Below are 25,722 nucleotides of genomic sequence, written 5' to 3'. Positions count from 1 at the left end.
ATTCAAAATCAACTCGACAACAACTTGATAAGCCAAAGACTTTGGGCCCAATGCGTGGGCAAAATATCGTTAAAGTTGACGTGACTCGGACTTGTCGGCATTTTATGAATGAAAATTGTGTTGGGTGTGTGTGTATATGTGTGTGTGTGTGTGAGCGCTGACCGGGCCAAGAGTTTGTGGCACACACGCAAGCCTGTCATTACGGGCATTTTAGCCAAGTTTTGTTACGGCGTTGGCGTTGAATTTTCGGTTTGTGAGCTGCTCCCCACTCTACCCTCCCTCTGTGCCCCTCTACCCTCACCCTTGCCTCTTCTCGGCGCTTAGGGCATTGGCTACGCGCCTCGAAGTCCATGAATGAGCCATTATTAGCAGACAGGCGAATGCGTACTTAGAGGCCTAATCTCTTCGACTAAGCAGAGAGTGTGCAACAAATTGAGGCAAGGGTTTCGAATCGAAAGCGTGGCAGCAGCTATTAAAAGACTTGGAAAACACACAAATATAGGTGGGAAATTAAGCATGTGTGTGTAGGGTGAGTGTGTCTATGTGTCTGTGTGTGTGTGGCGAGTGCAAAAGCCAACACTTTCCAGTTTGCCTGCGAGCTGTAGGCAGCAGCAGCAGCAGCTGCTGTGAAATGTGCAGCGAGCAATCTTATGAGCGCTACACTGAGAGAAAAGTAGACTGCAATAAAACATTAAAGAAAGTGTATAAAGAACAAAAAATATTTATGTTTATGCTGGGATTTTAGTTCATTTCTCTCAGTGTGTTTTGTTGCACTGTTTATATTCAGTTACACAACATTTTTCTAGATTTATTTATTTACCTTATTAATTAACAAGCTTATGGAAATTTCTGGTAATTAATTTTGTATTTGCTATACATTTCTCTCAGTGCATCTATTTAACTGGCAAACGCTGTGCCCACAACAGCAGCCAAAGAGGCGTTGCAACAACAACAACAGTCAGTGAATGTGCCAAAGGCAGCGGCAAAACTGGAAAAGTTCTCACACATACACACACACACCTATTTATATATATAGTGTATAAACTCTTGATCTTTCCAATAGCCTACAAAGCAGCAAAAAAAAAAAAAAAAACAGCAACACATCCTACACGAGTTTAAAACGTTGCTCAGCTGCTTCTCACAGCCGCCATTCATGCAACTAAAAATTTGTTGCTGTTGCAGTTGTTGTTGCTGTTGCTGTTTGATAATTTCTGTGCTTCCCGTAGAGAGCTTGTGAATCTTAAGGTGAGCTAGAGCAGCCAGCAGCCAGCAGCCAGCAGCCAACAGGCAGCAGCTTAGCTGTTTGGCTAGCCAAACGGGTTCAGTTGCTCAGTTCGGTTCGGCTGCCACGTCCTACATAGCGAAATTGTTTTTTGGGTTAGCAACTTTTTTTAACGTAGTGGCACAATATGCAAAGCGAGTAGCAGGCAGCATTTTTTTTATGACTAAAGGCCATCGTGGAGAGTTCTATCAAAAAAATTGATTTTCTATATAGGCCGGCGGGGGCCCAAATAATTGAGTCGAGTCGTGCGCTAATAATTTGCACCTTTTTTTGTGTTTTGTTTCTGATTTAGAAAGTTGCAGAAGAGTGATAAAGCGATGTAAAAAGAAGGGGGCAATGACTGCATAATACTCGCCTAATATGCAACATATTAAATATATTTCATTTCGAAGACTTTTAGGACTCAAAACATGATTTAAGATCATGGAACAAGCAAATGTTTAATGCACTGAATGAAAGGCAGCCAATATACCCGCTTGATTACTAACTGAACGAGCATATAGCATTCGGAATGAAAGTGTGTTGCAGGCGGGATGAACGAACGAACGCCTGGGCTGAAGGCCTTTATGCTGCTGCTACTAAGTAATAACGTTTTTATTTTGGCAAAGTTGAAAGTTTTGCTGCGCAATGAATCGACACTTAAAATTGAATGCGCAGCCAATTGAAAATCGTGTGGCATATGGCTGAGAATCTAGATAGATGGATAGATGGATGCCACGATTTGTGTATTCATTCATCAAGTAATTTAATAACTTGACAGCCGTGCAATTTGCATTTGGCGTTCACTTCAATTACAGAATAAGAAAAACAAAAACAAAATAAAACCGAACAGGCGATCGCGTTGCCACATGCCACATGCCACATGCGGGCGGAATACAAGTAGCAGGCACTGTGCTGAGACTTGAAATACAAAACTACAAAATGTAACTGCAACGGCGACTGCAACTGCAACTGCAGCTTGCAACACAAGCGAAACGCTTGAAGAGCTCTTAAATCATATGTATGTATATACTTACACACATATACTTATGTATGTATACATACAGACCGATAACAAAGGCCAATCTCGAATGACAGTTGAATGTCTGTTGACATCAGCGCGTGCCGCAGCCACAGAAAATCAAAATCAAATGGGGGGACTTTATACAAAAAGCTATAATATAATACCCTCTACACATTGTGATGACTGCAAGATGAGAACCAGAATGAGAGAGAGGGGAATATACATAGAGAGAGGTAGAGGAGACAGATTCAAAGAGTCAAAGAGAGAGAGGAGAGTCAGAGAGAAGGATAGTAAAGAAGAGATAGAGAGTAAGAGAGAGAGAGATCCGCCATTATAAAACAAATTATACGAAATGAATATCATCATCATCCATCAGTTGTTCATTATGTATCGAAGATTTATGCAAGAGAAAAAAGTGTTCGTATAAAATTTATATAGATATATATCGATATATCGTTTGCATTCCTACTCCAGCTACAACACCTTCTTCGTTTATTATAAATCAAACATTAAGGAAATTTCCAGGATTCTCACAGCCTCTCACAATCGCCAATGATCTCCATGCAAATGCTCTCCGGGCGCTTAACATTCTTCTCGTCGTCGAAGGCTTCCAAGGTGACGACAATCTTATAGCGACCGTGCAGAGTGGTGCCCCGGACATTGGTCAGCACCATATTTATGTCGAAGGGCGAATGAACTAACTTCGTCTGCAGCGAGTGGGGAGAGAGGAGAGCAAAGGATCAGCAGGGGATCTAGGCGAAGCAATTTGAGCACTTACTCCCTTATGATTGACACACTTGGATTTCATGGCATCCATGTCTTCAACATAGCGAGTCCAATACTTGAACCAGTACTGATCCTTATCGTACATAAGAGAGCAAAAGTCCTGCGTGGCAATGCTGAAGACAGTGGGTTGCCAAATGCCTCGATCCAATTGCATTAGACGCGCTGAAGCCTAACGACTCGATTCATTCATTTAACTTGTAACATTCGATGGCAATACAATTTACCGTTATACGATCTGTTGGCTCTACATCCCACACGGTTGTCACATTGCCCTCCACATGTATCTTGTCGCCATTCAGTGAGAATGTCAATTCATCCAAATTGAACAGGCCACTCGCACCTTTTGCACCTGGCGGATTTTCCAGGCAGTCGGTGAAGACATCAGGATCATCAATAAGCATCTCGTAATCAACTGCCAGGACCTGGCAGAGCATTTGAAGGGTCAGCAACAGCAGCGACGGCAGCAACATTTTAGACAACTTCTGTAACTCTGTTACAGATTTCCAGCTATTTATATAGCTGACTAATTGGCCATGGCACATTGTAAAGGAAGGCTAATCAATCTTGTCATTTTACATTTTACATTACAACTTGTTGTGAATTGTACATAATTTACGATACGATCGACGAGTTGCGAAACACGACAAACAAGTTATAATTCTGATATAGATGAGTCGTTACAGAGGTTATTTACAATTCAACGAGAAGTGGGGGGAGAGATCTTGAGATCTTGAGGTAACGATGAGCAAAGGTTACTTATAAAATACTAAAATATATGAAAAGCATATAAGTATGAAACAAATCTTATCAATCAGCCCTCGTATAGCTGCGTTATATATTTAGCTCATATTGCTGATATATCTTAAGCTTTTGGCTGACATTGAATGCTGATTTGTATACATTTGTGCAAACGCAGACAAACCCAACTCACACACAGACAGACAGACAGAGAGAAAGAGAGAGAGAGAGAGGGATAATATTTTATGCATATAATTGCCCGTGTAGACAACAACAATAATGATAACAATAACAATGACGCCAACAACATTGACAACAGCAACAAGCTTGTTGTTGTTGTTGTTGTTGATGCCACACCCACACACAGCACACGTAATTGACACGAGTCTCGTCTCTCGACTTTATCTCGGATCTAATAGAACATTTTTCTGTTACTCTCGCAATTTCATAAAAACCGTATTATTAATTGCAGCTTGTTCTGTATACCCTGTAAATCCATTGTCGGATTGTGGTAATTGGGTATACTAGCTACATTTAGAGAGATAGTTCAAGTATGACTCGCAGATCCCATTGATAATACAAGGATCAGTATATGCATAAGAGAAGCTTCTCTTCTGATTCACACGAGTAGAGGCTGCTTCAGCGTTTGTATAGCTTCTTTGCCAATTTGGAATGTAGAATCGAACAATAGAAGAAACCACAGAGCAACTCCAAGTTTGGCAATCACTATTGTACATGGAACAATAGGTATGTGTAGAGTGTGTTTGTCTATAGATTTAGAGTAAATGGTATGTGCAATTCAATCACGCAACATCATTTCAATATGCACAGCATGTCAAAGTGCCAAGCTAAACGACAGACAGTCTCATCAAAGCAACAGCAACACATCTACGTCAGCAACAGCAACAGCAACAGCAAGAGCAACAGCAACAATTGCCCGCAGTTTGCTTTAAACAATAATGCAAAGTAATTAATATAACGACTTGTCTTCTTCATTTTCATTGTTGCGCTGAAGCTGAAGAGGAAACACTTTTCGCATGCCTCCGATTACAATCTGCGGGGGATCATTGTCCACATCCGAGCAACAGAGAAGGAGACAGATAGAGGGATTATTAGTGGGTGAGAGCGAGAGAGGCTATTTCTTGCACAGTTTTCACATACTTTTTACCAAGTGTTAAACGAAACAAAAGATCTTTCACTTTAGGCGAACGACAAAGATTGCAGTTGTAATCGAAACTGTTTAAGGTTATTAAACTTAATTTTTAGTTAAAAGTTAAGGCATTTGATTACCTTAGTTTACACAGGTATGCGGGTATGGTCGACTGTATATATAGACAAACTGATACTCACAAATAAACTCTTTTGTAATGTGTGAGCAGGCATCACAAACCGAGCTAGATAAGCTATAGCAACTCTATAAAGCTGTTTCTCGGAACTAAAATGTTTATGATTCATTGAAATTAGGTGTAAATAAGGAACACTCACTAACTATTACTAATCAACAATAAAACTAGGTAACAGAAGAAAAAACTGAAAGCCTGGTGGTTCTATTATCAAGAGATTATGCTGTTGTTGTACCCTCACCACTTGGGAATTGTAAGCCAATTTGAAAAGATTGAATGCTTGAGCAACATTCTGTTGTTCTCCATGCACTCTGCTGTCACAAGATTTAAATAATTTTATATAATTCAACAAATATATAGTATATATAACACAAACTTTGTATTCCTTCCAGTACATCAATTGTATCGTTACCCTAGTCAATGTCACTCGAGCTCTATTCATCCTCGCCTTAATAGCCTTGTGCCAGTTTGCTAGTTTCTCAGTTCGCCTGGCTTTCCTGCACATCCTGTGCACTCTCTTTGAATGCGGGCCAGCAAAAGCCAAGCGACAAGCGACATTTAATAAAAACAAAAAAGTAGAAAAATAAAGAAAAAACCTCAATACAAATGCGAATTGCACTGTGCCATTTCCACAAGTTGAGCTGCGGCCTTGAATGCGGCTTTTATCCATTTCCAAGCAATCAGAGAAGAAATAAAATAAAACGAGATGTTGTCATCGACTATTGCGTCAGCGCTGTGATTATAATTGTTGCTGTTGCTGCTGTTGTTGCTGCTGACACTGTTCAGGTTGAGCGCTATAAATAACAGCTTATTAGCCATAGTCCCACTTAAATGTGCGTCTATTTCTAGACTACTCCCGCACAGGCAAAACAACAAAATGTTCAATTCTAATACAAAAATAAAAAATATTTAATACAAAAAATGCTTCGCCCAACGTGGGGCTCGAACCCACGACCCTGAGATTAAGAGTCTCATGCTCTACCGACTGAGCTAGCCGGGCGATGATAACGCAACGCGTCAAAGCTCTAACAGGCAAAGCGCGAAAGGAATGCAAGAATGGACGAATGAACAAATTTGCGAGGTCTGCTTAAGAAGATGTCGAATTAAGCTGACAGATAATAAAAGAAACTTAGCTTTAATGCAATATAAAAAATATATAAATGTATATAGAATACATAATGCGAGGGTCACTTAATAAGTGATACACAGCCATGTAAGATGGAAAATAAATGAAATATTAATAACTGTTCAATTCATCATACATCAAGATTTATGAGTACAATATATAATCGCCCTTATATTCACAACAATATTCAACAATTCGTGTCATAAAATCCTCCATCCAAAATGTGACTCGCACCTACGACCTTGAGATCAAAACTCTTAGGCCCTAACTGAGCTCAAAAATGCATAACTTGATTATTAACACAAAGCCTAAGCCATTTCCAAATTAGCTTGATTAGTAAACAAATGAATTGAGCGTGAAACCAATTTTCGGCATTTGCATAAAAATTATATCAATTTCTACACAAAAGTTGTTCATATGTAAATACAAGTGTTAATATGAGCTACCTTAGCTGTGCCTAACCTTCCAGCGTAAAACCAAATCTATGTTTTATTATACCTCAAATCATGTTTTTACATTGTAATTGAATATGCATGCATGAAAACAATTCAAGCTACAAGAGAATACTATTAGGGACTGGCTCCTTATGGGAGTGGGAGGAGTCCTTAATGGCTAGGACGCATCATTACAAAGTCGATGGGTCGATGGCGAAGCTATTTAAAAGCCAACGTGTCACATGCTGAAGCGTCAGTGCAATATGGCAGAGCACACCGAGGACAAGCAGCAACAGCAGGAGGATCACAAGGAGAAACAGGAGCAGGATGAGGCAATTGATTGGTGGATGGAAGTGTGCAAGGAATCGGCCATACATGGAATGCCGTATCTCGCCCGCAAGGATCTCCACTTTCTCGAGCGCATCTTCTGGCTGGCCATGATCATAGCCTCAACTTACTATGCAGTCAACAGCTGCATCGCCCAATGGCAACGATACAAGGATAATCCCATCATCTACGAATATGAGTATATGTTTGCCTTGCGCTCGTTTCCCTACGCAGGCGCCACAGTCTGTACGCACTATTATCAGCTGCCCTCCAGTATAACCCATAAATTGGTCGTTGAGTGAGTATGAAGAGTCGAGGAAGACTGCTAGAGCTAATATCATAATCGACAGCATTTGGGAGAGCGACTCGTCTGAGATCAGTGAAACCGGGATTGACGACGAAAGTATGCAATATTACGTCAAATTTTTGCATGTCTTGCATCGCCTGCAATACGACAACTTGGAGACATTGATACCCTATGAAAATGATACGACTCTGCAGAATTTGCCCTATGTCCGGGTTTTGAGGAAACTGTTGAAGAACACCTTACCCAAGCAGCAGGAGGTGCCCGAACTTGTGTCCAGCCTAACCGAAATGGGCCTCTGCTTAACAACGAGCCAGCTGGCGAGCTTTGGCTTTACCCTTCAGAAACATGTAGAGCAAGTATAATATAAATTAATAAGAAGGCATCTTCTTCATTTATACTATCCGTTGATTAGACAAAACCTCACAGTGCCCGTTCGTATGTGCACCTACTTTGACAATTGTCGCACCCAAATCAAGCCAGCCGTATCCGGAACTTTGGTAACTCTGGTAAGTAGCTTCCACAGATCGTATAAATAATACTTCATATATGTATTGCATTTGTCCACTGACTCAGTTTATTCACGATGTGTACGAGTTTTTGATGCCGAATGATCGTCGCACGGTGAGCATCAACATGGACACCATAAACTCATACGAGATTACGCTGATTCTCAACTCCTTTTCGGCCGAGACGGATGTGCGCAATGTGCCCATCGCCTATCGCAAGTGCCGATACATCGACGAGAACAATCTCAAGTACTATGCAGTAGGTGTCGTGCATATCCACTTCCAATTGATTTCCGATCCTACTGCAATTTGCAGCCCTATCATCCCAGTTTGTGCCGCATGGAGTGTCGCATCGATCGAGCCCTGGCTCTGTGCGATTGCAAACCCTTTTTCTATGTGGAAGGTCCCAAGGATCGCATTTGCAGTGTCAGTCAAATGGTGTGCCTGGCGCGTAAGAAGTGGCTGGAGCAGCCTTGCGATTGCATGCCCCTCTGCAAGGAGATCAGCTTTACTGTTACCGAGAAAAAGGAAATAGTAAGCTTACAATTTCCATATAGCCCCCTCATATTCCTAACATATTATTCCAAAGAATGGCGTTAGTGGCTTTGAGGGCACTATTGTCCTCACTCAACAACTCCCAAAGATGGGCATCAAGCGTCGCGTTGTCTTCAGCATGGATCAGCTGATCATGTCGATTGGAGGTGCCATAGGCCTCTTTCTAGGCGCCAGCTTTATGACCATATATGGCTTGAGCTATCTACTCATGCACTACCTGGTTGTCAAATGCAAGTATCGACCAAAGCTCAAGCGGGATCAGAATCCTTCCATCAAAATTGCCTAATGAGATGCGAAAATACAAATAAATAAAAAGTCTCTTAAAGCTTCCTTCCCGAACTACTACAAGCAACTACAGGCAGTACACTTAATACACTTAAGGCTTGAGGGTTTTCTTCCATTTTAATAAATGACAAATTCGGTTTTCAATCAAAGCCTCCCCAGCATTGATTGCAGCAAGAAATTAAATATGCTTGGGCTAATTAATAATCAAATGAATCAAGTGTGAATCAAATTTGAATATTTGCATAAGACATTATTTAATTAATTACAAGCATTTGAATGCAAACGATGCTCAGATGTAAAAACAAGTGTTAATATGACCTTAAAACTGAACAAATTTTTACGATTTTCTTTGATCTTTGGAAAGCCAAATCGATATTTGAATATTAATCTGAATGGGGCTCAATATAAATATCATTTTAATATGGTTCACATTTAGCTGACAATTTAATTGAATATGCATGCAGCAAAGTCATTAGCGCTACAACAGAATACCATTAAGGAGGAACCGCTTGTTGTGGGCGGAGTCCCTTGTTTGTAGAGCTCATCATTTCTCTAGGACTCGACAGCAGAGCTAGTTAAAATGGAGTGCCACAAGCAGGAACACTCAGTGCATCATGGCAAGTCAGAGCGAAAACAATAACGCAGAGGGCCAAGAGCAGGAGCAAGAGCAGGAGCAGGAGCAGGAGAAGGCTGAAGCAATGGATTTCTGGAAGGAAGTGTGCAAGGAATCGGCCATACATGGCATGCCATATCTCGCCCGCAAGGATCTCCACTTTCTCGAACGCATCTTCTGGCTGGCCGTGATCATAGGATCCAGCTACTATGCAGTCGACAGTTGCCTGTCACAATGGCTGCGCTATCAGAATAATCCCATTATCTACGAATACGAATATCTATTCGCGCTGCGCTCGTTTCCCATTCTAGGGATCACCCTCTGCACGCAGTACACCCAACTGCCTCCCTACTTAACGTATAAGCTGATTAACGAGTGAGTAAGATCTGCGCGTCAAGCAACTAAGTGATCTGATATCATAATTGACAGTATCTGGGACAACGACTATGCTGAGCTCCCTGAAGCGACTATACCCACTGAAAAGATTAACTATTACACCAAATTTTTGCACGTCTTGAATCGATTGCAATACAATAACTTCGAAACATTGATACCCTATGAGAATGACACGACTGTGCAGACTTTGCCTTTTGCCCGGATGTTAAGGAAATTGTTGGTATACACTATACCGAAGCAGCCAGCAGTTCCCGAGTTTGTGTCCACCCTAACCGAAATGGGCCTCTGCCTGACAACGAGCCAGCTGGCGAAATTTGGATTTCCGACAGAGAGACAGGCTCAGTAACTATGAATATCACATTCTATCTATCTTTGATCCACAATATTGTCCGTTGATCAGGCAAAATCTCATAGTGCCCATTCGAATGTGCACCTACTTTGACAACTGTCGCACCCTTATTGAGGCACCTATGCCTGGCACTACGGTCACTCTGGTAAATAGTTTCCTTAGTGTGCAAAGATAGTTCTTGGTAGGTATATTTATTCACTCAGTTTGTCCACGACGTGAATGAGTTTCTGATGCCACACGATCGTCGCACCGTGGCCCTCGACATGGGTAACAAGAGCACCTACCACATACAGTTCATGCTCAACTCCATTTCGGCGGAGAACGAGGTGCGCAATGTGCCCATCGCCTATCGCAAGTGCCGATACATCGATGAGAACAATCTCAAGTATTATGCAGTAGGTGTCATGCATTTCCATTTTTGCATTTCGTCTCCTACTTCATACGCAATTTTCTACTACACATTGCAGCCCTATCATCCCAGCCTTTGTCGCATGGAGTGTCGTATCAACCGAGCCCTGGCTCTGTGCCATTGCAAACCCTTTTTCTATGTGGAAGGTCCCAAGGATCGCATTTGCAGTGTCAGTCAAATGGTGTGCCTGGCGCGTAAGAAGTGGCTGGAGCAGCCCTGCGATTGCATGCCCCTCTGCAAGGAGATCAGCTTTATTGTCACCGAGAAAGTTGATTCAGTAAGTTTCCCCTCTTATGGCTTAGTTTCCCCACTTTCATCACATTTGTTAACAGAATGGCGGTGGTGCAGAGAACTCACAGAACTTTGACCGCAAGTTTATCTTGAATCAAGAGCTACCCAAGATGGGCATCAAGCGTCGCGTTGTCTTCAGCATGGATCAGCTGATCGTGTCATTCGGAGGGGCCATAGGCCTCTTTCTGGGCGCCAGCTTTATGACCATATACGGATTGAGCTACCTACTGATGTACTATCTGATTGTCAAATGCAAATATCGGCCAAAGCTCAAGCGGGACCAGAATTCCTCTATCAAAATTGCCTAGACACTGAGTTCGGGCTTGTTCAGGCACTTAAATTTGCACAATTTTTCTGTATTCAAGTAAAAGCACAATTTTCTCGTTTTACCGTTTGCTACGCACGCATTAACGGGCCTAATGCGCATATGTGAGTTAAAGACAATAAAATATCTTAAGACGCACTCGACGGCAATTGCCTTGCCCAAAAGACCTGAGTGGGGCAGCAAGAAAGGGAAGTCGGAAAAGTGCCAACGGGGCACAGAAAGCGATTTTCACTTTTGTGACAATGACAAAACATATAATAATATGATGGACTAGCAGATACGCATTCAAATTCATGAAGTAACATGGTTGCAAACGAGCAAATAGAATGGGCTCTGGTTAGGAGCATATACAGTTCGATCAACTAGACTGACAATTATTATTATCTTCATTATTATCTCTTCCATTATCGTATCACTATTCTCTCTCCTATTATAAGCCCAAGCCAGGTTTCTCTAACACATCTGTCTCTCGTTTCCCCAGCTTGTCATATCCAATATTTGTACATTGCTTGGCTACAGGGTATCATTATTATAGCCGCCATGTGTCTGACAGTGCACACTTAGCGCGTCTCTCCTGTTACACATTTCAGCGAGTCCCATCCAAACGCGACAATTTGACAAACTGCCTAGCTGAGAGTTAGATTGGATGACTGACTGAGAGACTGACTGAATGACAGACTCACGAATTTGCAGTTAGCAGACGAGTCGCTTGGCAGTCAGCCGAGCGCGACGAGTGAAGAAGTTGAACAACCTCTAAAAAACAGCGCCAATTGCTTAAAAAAAAAAAAATAAGAAAAACATAAAAATAAAAGCCAGATTAAGCAACAATTACAATGTGGCAGTAGCTCTGAAAAACTTTGGACTTCACTCTAATTGAAATTAGCCGCAATTAATTGCAACTAGTTGAGAGTCCCGTTAGCAGAACATTTAGAATTAAATATATAAAGTATTATACTTATATATTCACGTATTTCTGTTTATTTAGTATTCGCATTTCCATCCACCTTGGCCCGCATCTTGGGTGCAGGGGCATACAATTTGTTTCGGTCTGCTGGCATTTAAGATCTAAGCTAAATATACGCAAACATCTATATATCTTGAGAGGAAGAGAGATAGACTGAAGGAGAGAGGAAGAGCGAGACTTAACTATGGCAAACGCAGCCAAGCAATTAAAACACATACCAAAAATATAAAAACAAATTTTAGTTGCACGGAAATTGGAATTGAAGCTAAGTCTGTTTAAACAGCAACAGCTGACATTTGCATTTTGGCCAGGTCGAGAGACTACACAACAATAAAAGGTAAGGGCCGGGAGCATAAGCGGCTCGACTTGCCAAATACCATGGAATATAAGACAGATAGGCAAAGTAAGCTAGGCATATCTCTGTATACCCTACAATTGCTCGATATGCCGCTCGGCTGATTAGCTAGCATTGGCACAGGGCATATTACTCATTATTCATTACTCATTACTCATTAGATACAGCTAAATCTAAGTGGCCAATACACCCCACAGCTACTAATTAGCCCGGGGTATATTGCCAGACAGACGCTTTAGCTTAGCCAAGCGCCGCAGTTGTGGCAGTAACTAAACCAAATGATGATGCTGCTGCACATGCTTCAAGGCATGTTTCTGCTCTAATTCGCACACAGGCCAAGCAACAACAACAGCAACAACCGCAGCAGCAGCAGCAGCGGCAGCAACTACAGCTGGAAAACAAGCCAACAGCTAGCAGCTATAGCTAGAAAATAGCTAACAACTATGAAGTACAACGAACTGCTGCACAATTGCGTGGCCACCAAAAAAAAAAAAAAACCAAACATACGAAAGAAAAATAAATAAGTTTCATAAATACAAAATGCAGTCGCCCGCATCCACAATTCCTGACAGCTGTCTGCATCGCCGTTTGTATCTCTGTATCTGCATCTGTAGTTGTATCTGTATCTTTACCTGTAAAAATAGCTAAAAGCAGGCGCGGCACACTTTTATCTTTGGGCACCAACCAGCGAAGGCGTCGCAATGCACAACACCTGTCGACAGCCCAGTCGGAAATGGTCTCAAGACATTTCTGGAAATCAAGCCGAAATTTTCATAGCTTTCGAGCAGTTGAGCCCAAAATAGTCAACTATAAATACCCTGGAACCCATAAACTATGTTGCATGATCTCTGTCGAGTCGCGTTGATCTCTCCGCCTAAAGAGCTTAGACTAAAAATCAAGACTAAGGCACCGAACCTTTAGCTGCTATACAGATATAGTGATATACACCCTATATATTTATCTATGCTCTCTTGTTAATTGAAGCGCCATTAAGTTCAGTTAATATAAGAAACATTTATGTATAAAGCGAGTGGCGTCATGATTGCTATAAATTATTGATACACTGCAATTAAATAGATAAATATAATGAGTTTGGTGTGGCAATAGATTAAGCAACGCAACAATAGACGGACAAGAGACTGCTATACCGAAGCACAAATACCCTATAATGAGCAGATTCCCATCTTAATGAGAATGCGAGTAACTAAAACATATACCCTGTTATATACATGCAACTGAAAGGAATCCGAAAAATACCCTGTAATAATAACTATCCCATATCAATCATAGCAATAAACTAAGAAATTGAAGAGTATCATAGATGATTATCAATGAAAAGGTATTACGTTTATGATGTTATATGACTACTCGATAAATATCCTTTTCTTACTTAAAGAATATAAAAGCACATGCTCCTTGCCAGCAAGATTTACAGGGCATCAAACAGTAATTAAGAATGGAAGCAAACATATCTATATTTTTTATTGAACTCGCGTAGATTAATTGAATCACTTACTTTTGGCATTTCAGCCAATAGACAGAGATAGAGGCAGAGAGAGAGGGAGAGAGTGTATGCGAAAGAGAGAATAAAAAATCAATTAGACGATTTTGTTTTCATTCTCTGACATATTTATGTACAGTGAAGCCTTGAGAATTGGCAAGCAACAGAGTTGAGTATCTTTTATCGCAACGGAATTGTTTATCTGAGACTTTTGTTTATTTCGCACACAGTTCGCATTGCTCTGACCTTGGCTTTAATTATTTCTGCTGGGCTTCGGTTAACTTCTTTTTTTTCTGTATACCCTGGAAAAATGTTCTTGACACACACACCTGACCTTTCGAGTTTCTGATTTATTTAGTTTATATGCTTTGTTATTCAATAAGTCTCGAGCGAAAAGCGACAACTGTCAACAATTGGCTGACACGTCTCTAGTTCCATTTGACTACGTTTCATTTCACTGGAACTGGAAACTGGAACTTGCATTCTCGCTGGAAAGGCGAGTGATTCGTGAGGAAACTCAACTAATGTTTCCTCCAACTTGTGTTACACAGATTTCCGGCTAATTAATAGACTTCCGCGCTTTTTGCTTACTTTTTAGCAAGAGAATTATCGATAAATGTATCGATCACTTACCTTCATGTCATTGATGATCTGTTGAAACAAGCTGCCCAGCGCCGAGCTATCGCGTTCGAGACTAAGATCCATTTTCGTTTCGGGTTCTTCTTCTAACTAAATATATATGTATATTTATATTTATGTATATACATAAATGTATATGCGCGAATGCAAATCGATCGTGTTTTCGTTTTCGTTAGTCTCGGCTTGACTTTTCACTTTGTTTTCGTTTTGTTTTTCCCAATTTGCTTTGCTTCGTCACTGTTCAAAGAAAATTAACTTCAGATTTTTACGTTTTATCGACATTTTATTCGCTTGAGTTTCAGCCAGAGTTTTGGCAGCACCTGCAAAAATAGTGGGAAGAAATGAATGAGTAAAGAAAATTGTTAGGCATTTTCTCAGTAGGTATGCATGAGCAATATGTCTTAAGATTATTTTTAGCCAAGTTTAAAACAAATGGAATATGTTTTAAATATATTGACTACACATACGTGTTGATTAACTGCTTAGTTAGTATAAGTAGCAGCTGCTAGGTTGGGGAATACCAATTATTACGCCTCAAGCTCCTAAATTTTCGTATAATCTAATTTTTATCAAATTTATAACTAGCTGAAAATATTTTTAAATTATTCTTTATTCAGAATCTTACCATAACCCATAAACCATCATTTATGTAGATTAAACTTGTTTCGTTTACACATAAAACATGTTTTCATTTTCATATTTCCAAAAAAAAGAGAAGGAAGAAAACAATCCAAAATCCCAGCCTCCTTGTTATCAGCAACGCGTGAATGAACCATACCATTCACATCGAGAGGCAGACTCCACACTTCCGAAATATATATATAGACAGAGCTATAGATGTTGCATATGTGTTGCCATATGTGGCATAAATTCATGTGGCACATGCAACAACATTCCCTCCCCCTGCTCTGCCCCAGTCACCCAAGAAAAACATAAATTTACGAAATTTGTCTTGAAGCGCTGTAATAATGCGCTCGTAAATAACATGTAACGAAAACTAGCGCATATTTCAAAACGAAATTATTATTATTATTATGATTATCATGTTTAATTATGCTTATTAATAAGCTTTTGCTTGCGCCTTATAGAGCTGGAGGCGGGGGAAGATAGTCGGCGGGCGAGAGTAAGAGCAGAGTGAGAAATTGTGTAGGCGCAACATTAAATAAGTAAAACTGCTCCAGCCGGGTGTGCCCGACTTGTAGATACCCTAGAGCAGACAGAGATAGAGATTAAGCTCTGATTTCATTATAAAGATAGAGACTGAGATGAGGATGGAGATGGATGGAGACAGTGAGACAAATAGGACAGAGAGTACTCAATATTTTGCTTTAAAAAAAAACCAATATACCCTCCTTAGCAATTGGCTGCAGAGCATAAAAAATCTGGCGTTTATTTTGGAATCGACACATGTATGGGAGAGAAAAGGGGCAATCGGAACATGAAAGCCATGAGCAATGTGACCCAAAAATGAAAAACTGATATCGGAGAGCATTTGATTTATATGTTATGTGCGTGCCCGACAAGTGCCACGAAGAGCTTTAATCAATTTGCAGGCTAATTGCGCTAATGCAATGCCTAATTGTTAATTGATATGTCAATGGGTGTGCATGTGTGTGCTTGTGTGTGTGGCAATGCCAAAGTCAGCGGACAGGAAGCAATTGTCTTGCTTTTGCAGTTTATGAGTTACGAGTTGGGAAGTTACGAGCTGCGAGCTGAGAATGGAGAGTGGAGAGTGGAGAGCCACGAGGCACGAGCATATAAATAAAGCCATTAGCAACTCGTTGCTTAGTGCAACACGAGCTGTGACCCATTTAAATATTTCTCCAGTTTTCCTCATTTTTCATACGAGCTTTACGTGCTTGCACAGTTCTCTCATTCTCTCTTTCCTTCTGTGTTGCCATCTCTCTCTCTCTCTCTTTATATACCTCTGTCTGCTCAAATGTTATGTGGTTAACCAAGTAACCCCAAAGCCAAGCTTTGAGCACTTCAGCTGCAACTCTTCTCTGGCCAGTCTAAGTCTAAGCAAACAAGAAAGTTAGCGGGGAATCTAGCAACAGTTGGCAATATCTAATTCATAATCATAAGTCTAATAACTGCCCAATAAAAGAGGTGATACATTAGCTGCTTATCACATTTCAACTATTTCATAACATTTCATATATTAAAGAAGCAACTCATAAAGTTTATTCGTTATATCTGTCCTTATGATATTCACTCCTGTTATTTAACTAATGAATCAATCATATATTAGCCAATAAATCATAAATGTGAGTCAGCCAAAAAGACAGCCAAGCTAGTCATTCTCTTTACCTAATACTAACTGCAGTTGCGCTACTCCCTTATGAAGAGAAGAGTATTCTATTGAGATTGATCATATAAACTAAGGATGCAGGAAATCAGAAAATCTATATATTACAGAGATTTCAAGGGCCTAAATCATGAATTCGCTCCGCTAATAAATCAATATGGCCTTCATTATGGAGCATGTCAACTCCGGAATGATTAATTCTTGAATAAATTGAATTGGAAGAAGCGTAAACGAGTATTCAACGAGTCGGTCATGCCCGAGTGCAACATTGTTGCTCTGCCCGGCTTGGCTTATCATTTATTGCATTTGTATCTAATCTACCTTTGGCTAATGAATCAATATTTATGTAAAACAGCAGCTACAACAAAAACTTATTTCCGCACTTGCGGAAATTGCAATTCGACGTTCAGCAGCAACAACTCGAACAACAACTGGAACAACAACAACAACAACATCAACGACAACAGCAACTTTTTATCTTGAGAGGTCATTTACACTGCCCAGCAGCGACTTTGCTGGCTGCGCGTCGTTTTCTTCAACTTGTTCTCTCGATGCTTTTCACTGCGCTTTTCCAAATGCACGCACAGACAGCTGCACACACACACACACATGTCCATACTAACATCTACACATACACATGCAAACACTCAAGTTCTTTAGGCAATCAGCTTTTGTTGTTAGCACTCATGTACATTGCTTTTGATACCCTGGAAATTCGCTGAAGATGATGAAACGGGTTTGATGCTTGATAAAGGCAGGGCTAAGCTTATTTTTCAATGATTAGAGTATATCTGCATGAATATGTTCTTCCATCTGCATAAGTTAATAAAGAACTCTTCATGGATATCCCGGCTAGGCTGCAGGGTAACTGTTAGTTGGTCAGTCTCTGCTAGAACACTTTTACAAGTTATTTTCTTCTCTCCATTTGTCGCGCTTTTGTTTGTTTGCATTTATCATTCGTGCTTTGTGCATTGTGGCCCTTGTATAGCTTTTGTAAGTGCGTATCTGCGGCTGTATCTGTGCTGCTATATGTCACTATGTATCTGTGTATCTTTGTATCTCGTTTGTAATTGCCGCGCTGACAGTTGCTGTCAGTGTCATAATCAGCCAGCGACACTTGAACCAAGTCTCAAGCCCTCAAGAGTGGCCATTGAATAGAAATCGACTTGGCCTTCACTTGTTCGATTCGAATCGTATATATACTCTAGATATTACTATATACACACGCATATATATATATATGAAGCACAACAATTATCTGACGATAATTGTAGTAGACTTCTTGTGGCAACCATTTCATTTCCTCTAAGCAAACATGCAAATTGTGCTCCACATTTTTGTTGCTGAACTTCTAGCGGAAACCACTCTCAAGACGAGAGGTTTACATATATACCAGATATATATGTATAGCATGGCATAAGTATAAGCTCAGTTGGGTAATGCTTTAAGAGAGCTTAAGTTTAAAGGCCAGCAGCCAAAGGGCAAAGCAAAAGGTAAACAAAGATGCGCAGCAGCAAAAGCAAAAGGCATAGAGAGATGAAGAAGCGAAGAGAAAACGTGAGGTACAGAGACAAAGAAAGAGAGTGAGAGATCGTCTGAGAAACGTGATGTGATCTACTCTACTCTGCAATCTACCGAGGCCCAGATTCTTGGCCAGTAGCCAAGCAAATTAACAAATCGTGCATAAAACTCCAAAAACAGGAAAACGACAATTTGCTCAAAAAAGCGGAAAAACGTTTAAGCCAAAAGCCGACAGAGACAAGGAAAAAGGGTTTAAGCAACAAGTTACAGAAGGCTCACATAAGGCAGAAGTTGAAAGATGCGAGAGTAGAAAAGGAAGAGGGGGACACAAGAAAAGAATCCCGCATCACAGCAACAAATGTCAAATTGATTGTTTGCTTTTGAGGCGCCCTAAGGGAAAGGGTATGATGGCATTCAAGCAAAGGATGTTACAGATCAGAAGTAGGGCAGCTAGGAAACCTGAAATCTTGAATATAGTCAATCAAGAGATTATTATTTTCTTCAGCTTGTGATTATTTACAGGATATCTATGAATCGTAGACGTTTCTATTACAACTATCTACGCATAATTTTCCGCCCTATTTAAGTTTTGATCTGCGGCTGTTGCTGGATGTTTGCCTCTGCTTCGAGAAATCGACGTCCCAATGCGGTTTTCATTGGCGCCTTGAGATTTGCATCTGGTAAAGCGGAAGCTGTTGCTGATGTTGTATTCTCTTGTTGTTGTTGTTGTTATTATTGTTGTTGTAGCTGTTGCTGTTGCTGTTGTTGTTGCGGTCCAAGGGCTGATACGTTAAATGGATTTGTGTACACGTTTTCAGTTGCATGCCGCACGTTCGCTTCAGTTTCGGTTTCTATTACAGGAAGTGACTTGACAGAGTTCGTCTACACAGATATTCCTTCCATCAAAGGGAGAACAAGAGAGATAGCCAGAGAGGGGGAGCGAGAGTACTTCTAATTGCGACCCCAAAGATGTGCGCACACGCACAGCTTAACTGCACACTCAGAGTGTGTGTGTGTGTGTTGCATGTGTGTGTATATATAATTATGCGTGAATGCGAAACAAGTTGAAATGTTATCGACATCGTGCCAGAGCAACACTTGCCCAAACTTAGCTCGAAAGAGGAAGAACACTAATGGTTCTATGCAATGGGTGAAGGGAGTTGAGTGTGAGTCGAGAGGAAATTCAAGTTAAAGATAAGCCCCAGTATTTATGCATACAATATACTCTAGATAAGCAGCAAATCGTTCAATTACTAATTTAATAATAATACACTATATATAATAGAGTATATCTTTAAATATAACTAATAAGCAACTATTACTCTTTGCCAATCTTTATCTCTGACATCAAGTAGACATCTCTTATTGATAACTTATCGATAGCTCACCAAATGGAATAGAAATTATAGAAGGTTCTCTTGTTGCAAAGCTTATTCCAACTGCCAACTGTTTCTCTGTCTATTTCCCGCTCCCTGGTTATCGATATGAAATATTATTTGTATTATAATGTATAAATTGCATGTTGTAAATCTCTTTCCAATTTCCACTGTGTTTATATCTCGGTGTCTCTCACTCTCTCTATTTATGTCTCTCTTTCCCTCTGGCTGCTAATTGTCTATGCTCAACGATAACTTATCGATAACTAAAGTTAATGCACTGCATTTAAAGTTCATTTGCTTCTTTATGTATTCTTTTCCCATTTTCTAAAACCTAAAACTTTCATGAATTAAACAATTATGTTAATTTCGTATTCGTTTTATTAGCTTTCGAGTAAGAATTTCTTTTAGTACTTAGGCAACATTTTGTAGTTCCCAAGTTTTCTCAATCAAAGTCTATAAATAAGTTGTATCTCAACACTATGTACACACACACACACGCAAACACATACACTCGAAGAGATTTTCCCACTCATGTTTTTTTTTTTTTTTTTTTTTTTGGCCATGTTTTCAATGTGTAATCATATAATTTTATGCCCGATTAAACAGTTGAACGCTAATGTGCCGAAAGTTTATTTCCAGCGAGGCAGGCCAAGAGGAAGACCACATGTACATACACAAACACACACACACACATATATATATATACATGTTGTTTACATAGCTATTGCAAAATGTTCTGTATGTTTTGTGCTCTACTTTCGTGTTTCTGTTCCTCGTTATGCTCTCTCCCTTTTTGCCTGATAGCTTCGCTCGATCGATAATCGATTTGCGCCATATATCGAATTGCGTGTTGACATTCGACTGATTAGATAATAAAACAGTTACATACTAAGCTTATCAAACATATAAGACTTAGCATAAAAAAAAACTACTTTTTCGTTTGCCTTTTAAATATGGTTGTTAAAAAGTTTTGCTTTGCTTTGCTTATCTTTAATGAGCTGCGAAAAATTTGAAATTTCCACACATAAAGCAAACAATACTTCATATGTGTGTGTAGGTGTGCGTATGTTAGTGTGTGTATGCCATTTCGTTTTATCCAATTGCTAAATGTTATTTATAGAAATTTGGGTTAATGACGTCGAAGGCAAACACAGATGCCGAAACACACTCAAATGCAGCGCATAGATGCATAGATATCTAGAGAGATAGCATACAAGAGAGGGAGGAAGCCGGAGAGAGAGACTGAGTGAGAGAGAGAGAGAGAGAGGCCAAAAGAGAGCGAGCGCTTGATTTCATATAAAAAAGTCTTTAGATTATCATCAGCAACAACAGCATCATCAATGATGAGTTCTTTTCGCTTTTCAAATGCATTTTCTAAAATAATAAAAACACGCACACACACACATACACACAGGCACACTCGATGTCAGCTTTCCACAACAACAGCAAGAAACGTTGACAACCTACGCGAGGGCGCGAGGCAGGGCTACAGTGAACCATCTTATTGTTGACCACAAATGCTGTTTATGGTGAAAGTGTAAAGTCATGATGCGAGCTGCTCAATTTGCCACACATACATATATCGTTTACCTTGTGGCTTAACTATACCTATATCCATATCCACATCCACTTCCACCTCCACCTCCACCTCCGTATCCCCCGCCACGCCGCCTACGCCCCTGCAGCTCTCGGCCCCTTCCAACATAAATCAGCGCTGAGTCGTAATGTCGCAATGGGCTGTAAACATGTTTGTTTAAGCGAATGCCTCAGAAACTGGGAGAGTTTTTAATGCTGTGCCTTAAGCACACATAAGAACATTTCATAGAACATATAGTATGTTCTGGGATATTTTTGGTGCGCTCAGCCTAAAAGGGCTTTTGCACGATGGCATAGCGTAATACTAGATTAGAGTGTCAAATTGCTGTTCTCCGATGTGTAGACAAGAGTAATGAGAAGGAGGCGTGACAGATCAATGTCAGATATGGTATATATACTATTGATCAGGCCTAGCATCTTGTGTGGGTGTCATGTACGTCTTAAAGAAGTGCAGAATGATGGAAATGACTTTAGGGACTTTCCACCATAACACCCTTTCACTTGTTTTACAATTATCTAAAATATTAATCACCGTTGAATGTTCATCTATTCTCTGTATTTACAGTCTATGCAAATATATAATATTTTGCATATTTATATTCGTTATTCCCATATAAATTTATGCTTAAAATAACATTTAGACTATAAACAGTGTAGTGATTCTAGCTACATTTATTCTAGCTATTTCTGCATTCGCCTCAGTTTTAGTTTATGTGGGCCGGTGTTCATTATAGGCACTCTCTGTGCTCTCGCTCTGTGGGTGTTCCAACTGCCAGTTTGCCACTTCGATAAATTGTTGAGCAAGAACAAAAAATATGGAGGAACATTAGCGTTCAAGCTGACTAACATTCATTAGAATATCCGCTTGTTGGCATGTTTTAAGCAAACGCTAATTGAAAACAGCCAGAACTGCATGCTTCTTCTTGTCTTCTTGGTAAACTCTGGTTCAAGTCTTGTTGCTGGTTTTTGCACGGCCCTTTATCGCACAACACAAGGTCTGCGGCTCACAGTCAACACTCGTTAATGATAAACAAAAGTACCGTTAGCCCAGCGCGCACATGTTGTTTATTTCGTATTTTTTCTTTACATATATTTCGTTTTGGCATTTTTTATTTTTGGCTCAAGTTTGTTTGCCGGTTCGCTCTGGCGCTTTTCTAAGCCATACAGATTTCTTTTCTTTACATACATACATATATACCATGTATTTATATACTCTGTTTGTATGTGTATGTATACAGCTTGCAGTCAACACTTGTCAATTTTCACTGTTCTGTTTATCTTTTGTCTACGCTCGTTAGCTGAAAAATCGCTGTTGTTGAAGGAGGCGCAGAGGCTACGTAGAGCCAGGGTAACTAATTTGCCGACATATAAAACATTTTTTTTTTAATACAGCGGAAAATTTGCTCCTCTGTTAATTGCTTTTCAAAGTCGAACGTACGGGAGAAAATAAAATTAAAGATTAAACTACAATGAAAATATATGTGATACAAGAACTCACTTTAAATCTATTAGAGTTGAATTCGACTTATAAAATTTTTCCACGTGCGACAAAATGGAAATTGAGATGGTTTTAAATGTGCTTTACTAGTTGCTGATTCGCTTACAAAATCGAGAAAGAGGCGATTAGCAAAGCTAACAAAGCGGACTCAAGACCCGGCGTGGGCGAGCAAAGGCACTTTACATACATACATATAGTCTAATACATAGGTATAGAGTTTGATATATGACATATGCTCTAAAAGTTAACGCCTCTCCTTTAATTTGTATACGTGTGTATGTATTCATTCATATATTCGTGGTAGCCCAAAATGAAATCGAAATCGAAAATGTTTGTCGAGTGGGTGTCAGACAACAACAACTACAACAACAACAACATCAACATCTACTGCAACAACAGCCAGATGCAAAACAAATGCATTCATTCATGCATTTACTTCTCTTTTTTCGGCTCAGAGCGTTGCGTTTATAGCTCTCAAGAGTTGCTTGGCTCTTGGCAACGTTCCCAGCTGCCCCACAGCTGTTTGCCAACAACAACTATAACAACAACAACAGCAACAAAGATGCGTTGGCGTATGCAAACAGCGAACCGAATAAACAGGCTCGACTTACTACCAGCCTATCGACTGTTAAAACTCATATGCAGATTTCAGTATACCCTGCACGTGTGGTAGAAGAAGAATGGTATTAGTTATGCATGATAACTCTGACTAAATGAAAATACCTCACAATTGTATGGCTACTGCTGGTCTCTTTCCCTTCTATGCAAACTGGAAATAGAATATAAACTATATATTATATAGAGCTAATCAGCATTCATAATGGCGTCTCCGCTCTCTCTTCATGGAAACCAGTTTTTCAATTTACATAGATGCACTTTGCCTATACCTGTATATGATGTACGTAATATACAGAAGTCTAGCTCCATAGTTATAAATCAATAAAATGCAAAAATAAAGTCGTAATATGAAAACATCCTTAAACACAACTGCAAGAACACTGCAAGGGTATTAAATCGTCGTGCATGCTCACAAACCAAAAAGCTTGGTAGGTGGGTAGTTCGGTAGACAACGTTGTCTTCCATTTGCCCAAAAGCATAATTAAAAATAAAACTTACATCGCTCAAGGCAAACTTAACTGAGTAAACAACAACAACAAAAACAACAAAAATCTTGTTGTTGCTGCGGCTGTTGCTGTTGCAATTGTTTAGGCCGGTCATAAGCAGAACGCAACTTTAAATAGCTCCGAAAACACAGAGCGAAAGAGTAAATAGAAATTCCCATTTTTCCATATATAAATTTAATTATATATAATATGTAGATACATATACATACATGTACATATAGGTACATATATAAATACATATATATTTATGCAGACAGAAATTTGTTTGTTGATTCAGCCGCAGGCGCAGGCCGTAAACAAATGTGAAAAGACAGCAAAAAAAAAAAGAAAACAGATTAAAAGATGGCCAAAGAGCTAGCTGAAAAGTTGGGTAACATTATGGTGGCCGCAAGCTAAATAGATAGAGAAACTAGCTAAGTAGACAGCCGAAAACTAGCTAAAAGCTAGCTCTAAATCTAGCCAAATAGTCAGGTTTAGGGCACAGTTTGTACAGATGACAGCTGCAAAGCAGAAGACTTCAATTCAGGTAGACAATACGAAAATAAGTACGATAATACTGATCGCATCCGACTGCATAATACTCGCGCACGAGTCAAGCATCAGAACTAATATACTCACTTTTGACTGCATGAACGCGCACACGCGGACTGAAAGTCAGCCAAAAGGAACCGAAACCAAGTTAATTCGTTGCCGACAGCTGTTGGCATTTCAATTGCCCGCCCTCTCTCTCTCTCTCCATCTCTCTCTTTCTCTCTCAGTGTCTCTCTTTGTCTTCTGTTGCACAGGTGCAGCAGCAGTTGAATGGTTTTCTTTTGGGATTGGGTTGCACGTTTGCTAGCTGCAACGCAGAGACATCAGATAAGCGCACAAAGCAAAATGTGCCAAGTGCAGATACAAACACACACACACACACAGAGAGACACACATGTGTTTGTATATGTAAGCTAATAGCCTAGCCAAAAAATATCTTTAAAAAAATTCCAAACATATCAGATGATATATATGTATCTATATAGTCTAACGGAACTTGAGACTCGCGTCTTGACGCGGGAAAGCTTTGGATAGGAGAGCCTAGGTTTATAATCTAGAATTACTCAGAGTAAACAATTATACAGGCTGTTTGCTTTAACAAGTTTGGCTTTAACATTTATTTAAACAAAATGCAAATATAAAGAGGGAAATCGGTATGGAAAAATATATCAACAAAATATATAAAAGAATAAAGATATAGATACTGCAGGACTACGACTAGAGCTGCTCCGCAAATCGAGTTTTCACTGTACATGCCAGTTCTCTTATCAGCTGCAGCCCCGTATCAAAGTCGTTTCAAAGGTATGCAAAGGCACAGGCAAATGCACATGCGAACAGACAGACACATTTCAAATGAAATAGAGATAAGAAGACAACAACAACGAAAACAAAATAGAAATTCTAATAAAACAACATTTCCAGTTAGACAGTTAGAACGCACAACACCGTTTGCTGCTCTGATTACGAAATGGAGACACAGCAAACCCATAAAGAAGTATAAGACAGGGCAAGAAAACAACAGCAAACCAACCCCGTTTCATATGTTATTTCCCTGTAGGATATGTTAACCCCCAAAAAAGGTAAAAAAAAAATAAAAAAAATTATTTTTATACGGATTTAATAGCATAAATAAAGTCAATGAACCCCTTTAGCCTCCACCGGATGCTGTTGAAATGCGCCAACGCTTTATCATTATGCCCCAAACATAAGAAAAACAAAATAAAAGAGACAA

General features: G+C 39.8%; 5 protein-coding genes and 1 non-coding gene across 29 annotated transcripts in view; 3 read left to right on the top strand and 3 right to left on the bottom strand.

Moving 5' to 3' along the window:
- Positions 1 to 25,722, bottom strand: part of LOC6578319 (alpha-protein kinase 1) — a 48,730-nt gene that overhangs the window by 21,853 nt on the left and 1,155 nt on the right. For all 24 annotated transcript variants that reach the window (XM_032730488.2, XM_032730492.2, XM_032730499.2 and 21 more), the window contains exon 2: positions 14,529 to 14,854. In XM_032730488.2, the coding sequence (XP_032586379.1) occupies positions 14,529 to 14,600 (72 nt within the window). In that variant the 5' untranslated portion in view covers positions 14,601 to 14,854. The remainder of the gene's footprint in view (positions 1 to 14,528; positions 14,855 to 25,722) is intronic.
- LOC6578318 lies at positions 2,665 to 3,556 on the bottom strand. Its single transcript, XM_002004195.4, has 3 exons — positions 3,296 to 3,556; positions 3,064 to 3,240; positions 2,665 to 2,992 (listed from the first exon to the last, which is right to left on the bottom strand). The coding sequence occupies exons 1-3, from the start codon at positions 3,539 to 3,541 to the stop codon at positions 2,816 to 2,818; spliced, it is 600 nt and encodes a 199-aa protein (XP_002004231.3). The 5' UTR covers positions 3,542 to 3,556; the 3' UTR covers positions 2,665 to 2,815.
- Positions 6,080 to 6,152, bottom strand: Trnak-cuu. Its single transcript has one exon. It is a non-coding gene; the product is annotated as a tRNA-Lys (tRNA).
- On the top strand, positions 6,899 to 7,772 carry LOC116803669. Its single transcript, XM_032730519.2, has 2 exons — positions 6,899 to 7,337; positions 7,390 to 7,772. Exons 1-2 carry the CDS (start codon positions 6,955 to 6,957, stop codon positions 7,706 to 7,708), a joined length of 702 nt encoding a protein of 233 aa, XP_032586410.1. The 5' UTR covers positions 6,899 to 6,954; the 3' UTR covers positions 7,709 to 7,772.
- Positions 7,712 to 8,826, top strand: LOC6578316 (sodium channel protein Nach-like). Its single transcript, XM_032730517.2, has 4 exons — positions 7,712 to 7,852; positions 7,920 to 8,111; positions 8,168 to 8,386; positions 8,442 to 8,826. The coding sequence occupies exons 1-4, from the start codon at positions 7,784 to 7,786 to the stop codon at positions 8,691 to 8,693; spliced, it is 732 nt and encodes a 243-aa protein (XP_032586408.1). The 5' UTR covers positions 7,712 to 7,783; the 3' UTR covers positions 8,694 to 8,826.
- LOC26528309 lies at positions 8,926 to 10,416 on the top strand. The gene is made up of 2 exons (XM_044010636.1): positions 8,926 to 10,043; positions 10,102 to 10,416. The coding sequence occupies exon 1, from the start codon at positions 9,307 to 9,309 to the stop codon at positions 9,682 to 9,684; it is 378 nt and encodes a 125-aa protein (XP_043866571.1). The 5' UTR covers positions 8,926 to 9,306; the 3' UTR covers positions 9,685 to 10,043; positions 10,102 to 10,416.

The sequence above is a fragment of the Drosophila mojavensis genome, unplaced genomic scaffold (assembly GCF_018153725.1).
Source record: "Drosophila mojavensis isolate 15081-1352.22 unplaced genomic scaffold, ASM1815372v1 contig_80, whole genome shotgun sequence".
Taxonomy (NCBI): Eukaryota; Metazoa; Arthropoda; class Insecta; order Diptera; family Drosophilidae; genus Drosophila; species Drosophila mojavensis.
This window is presented reverse-complemented; position numbering and strand designations above follow the sequence as displayed.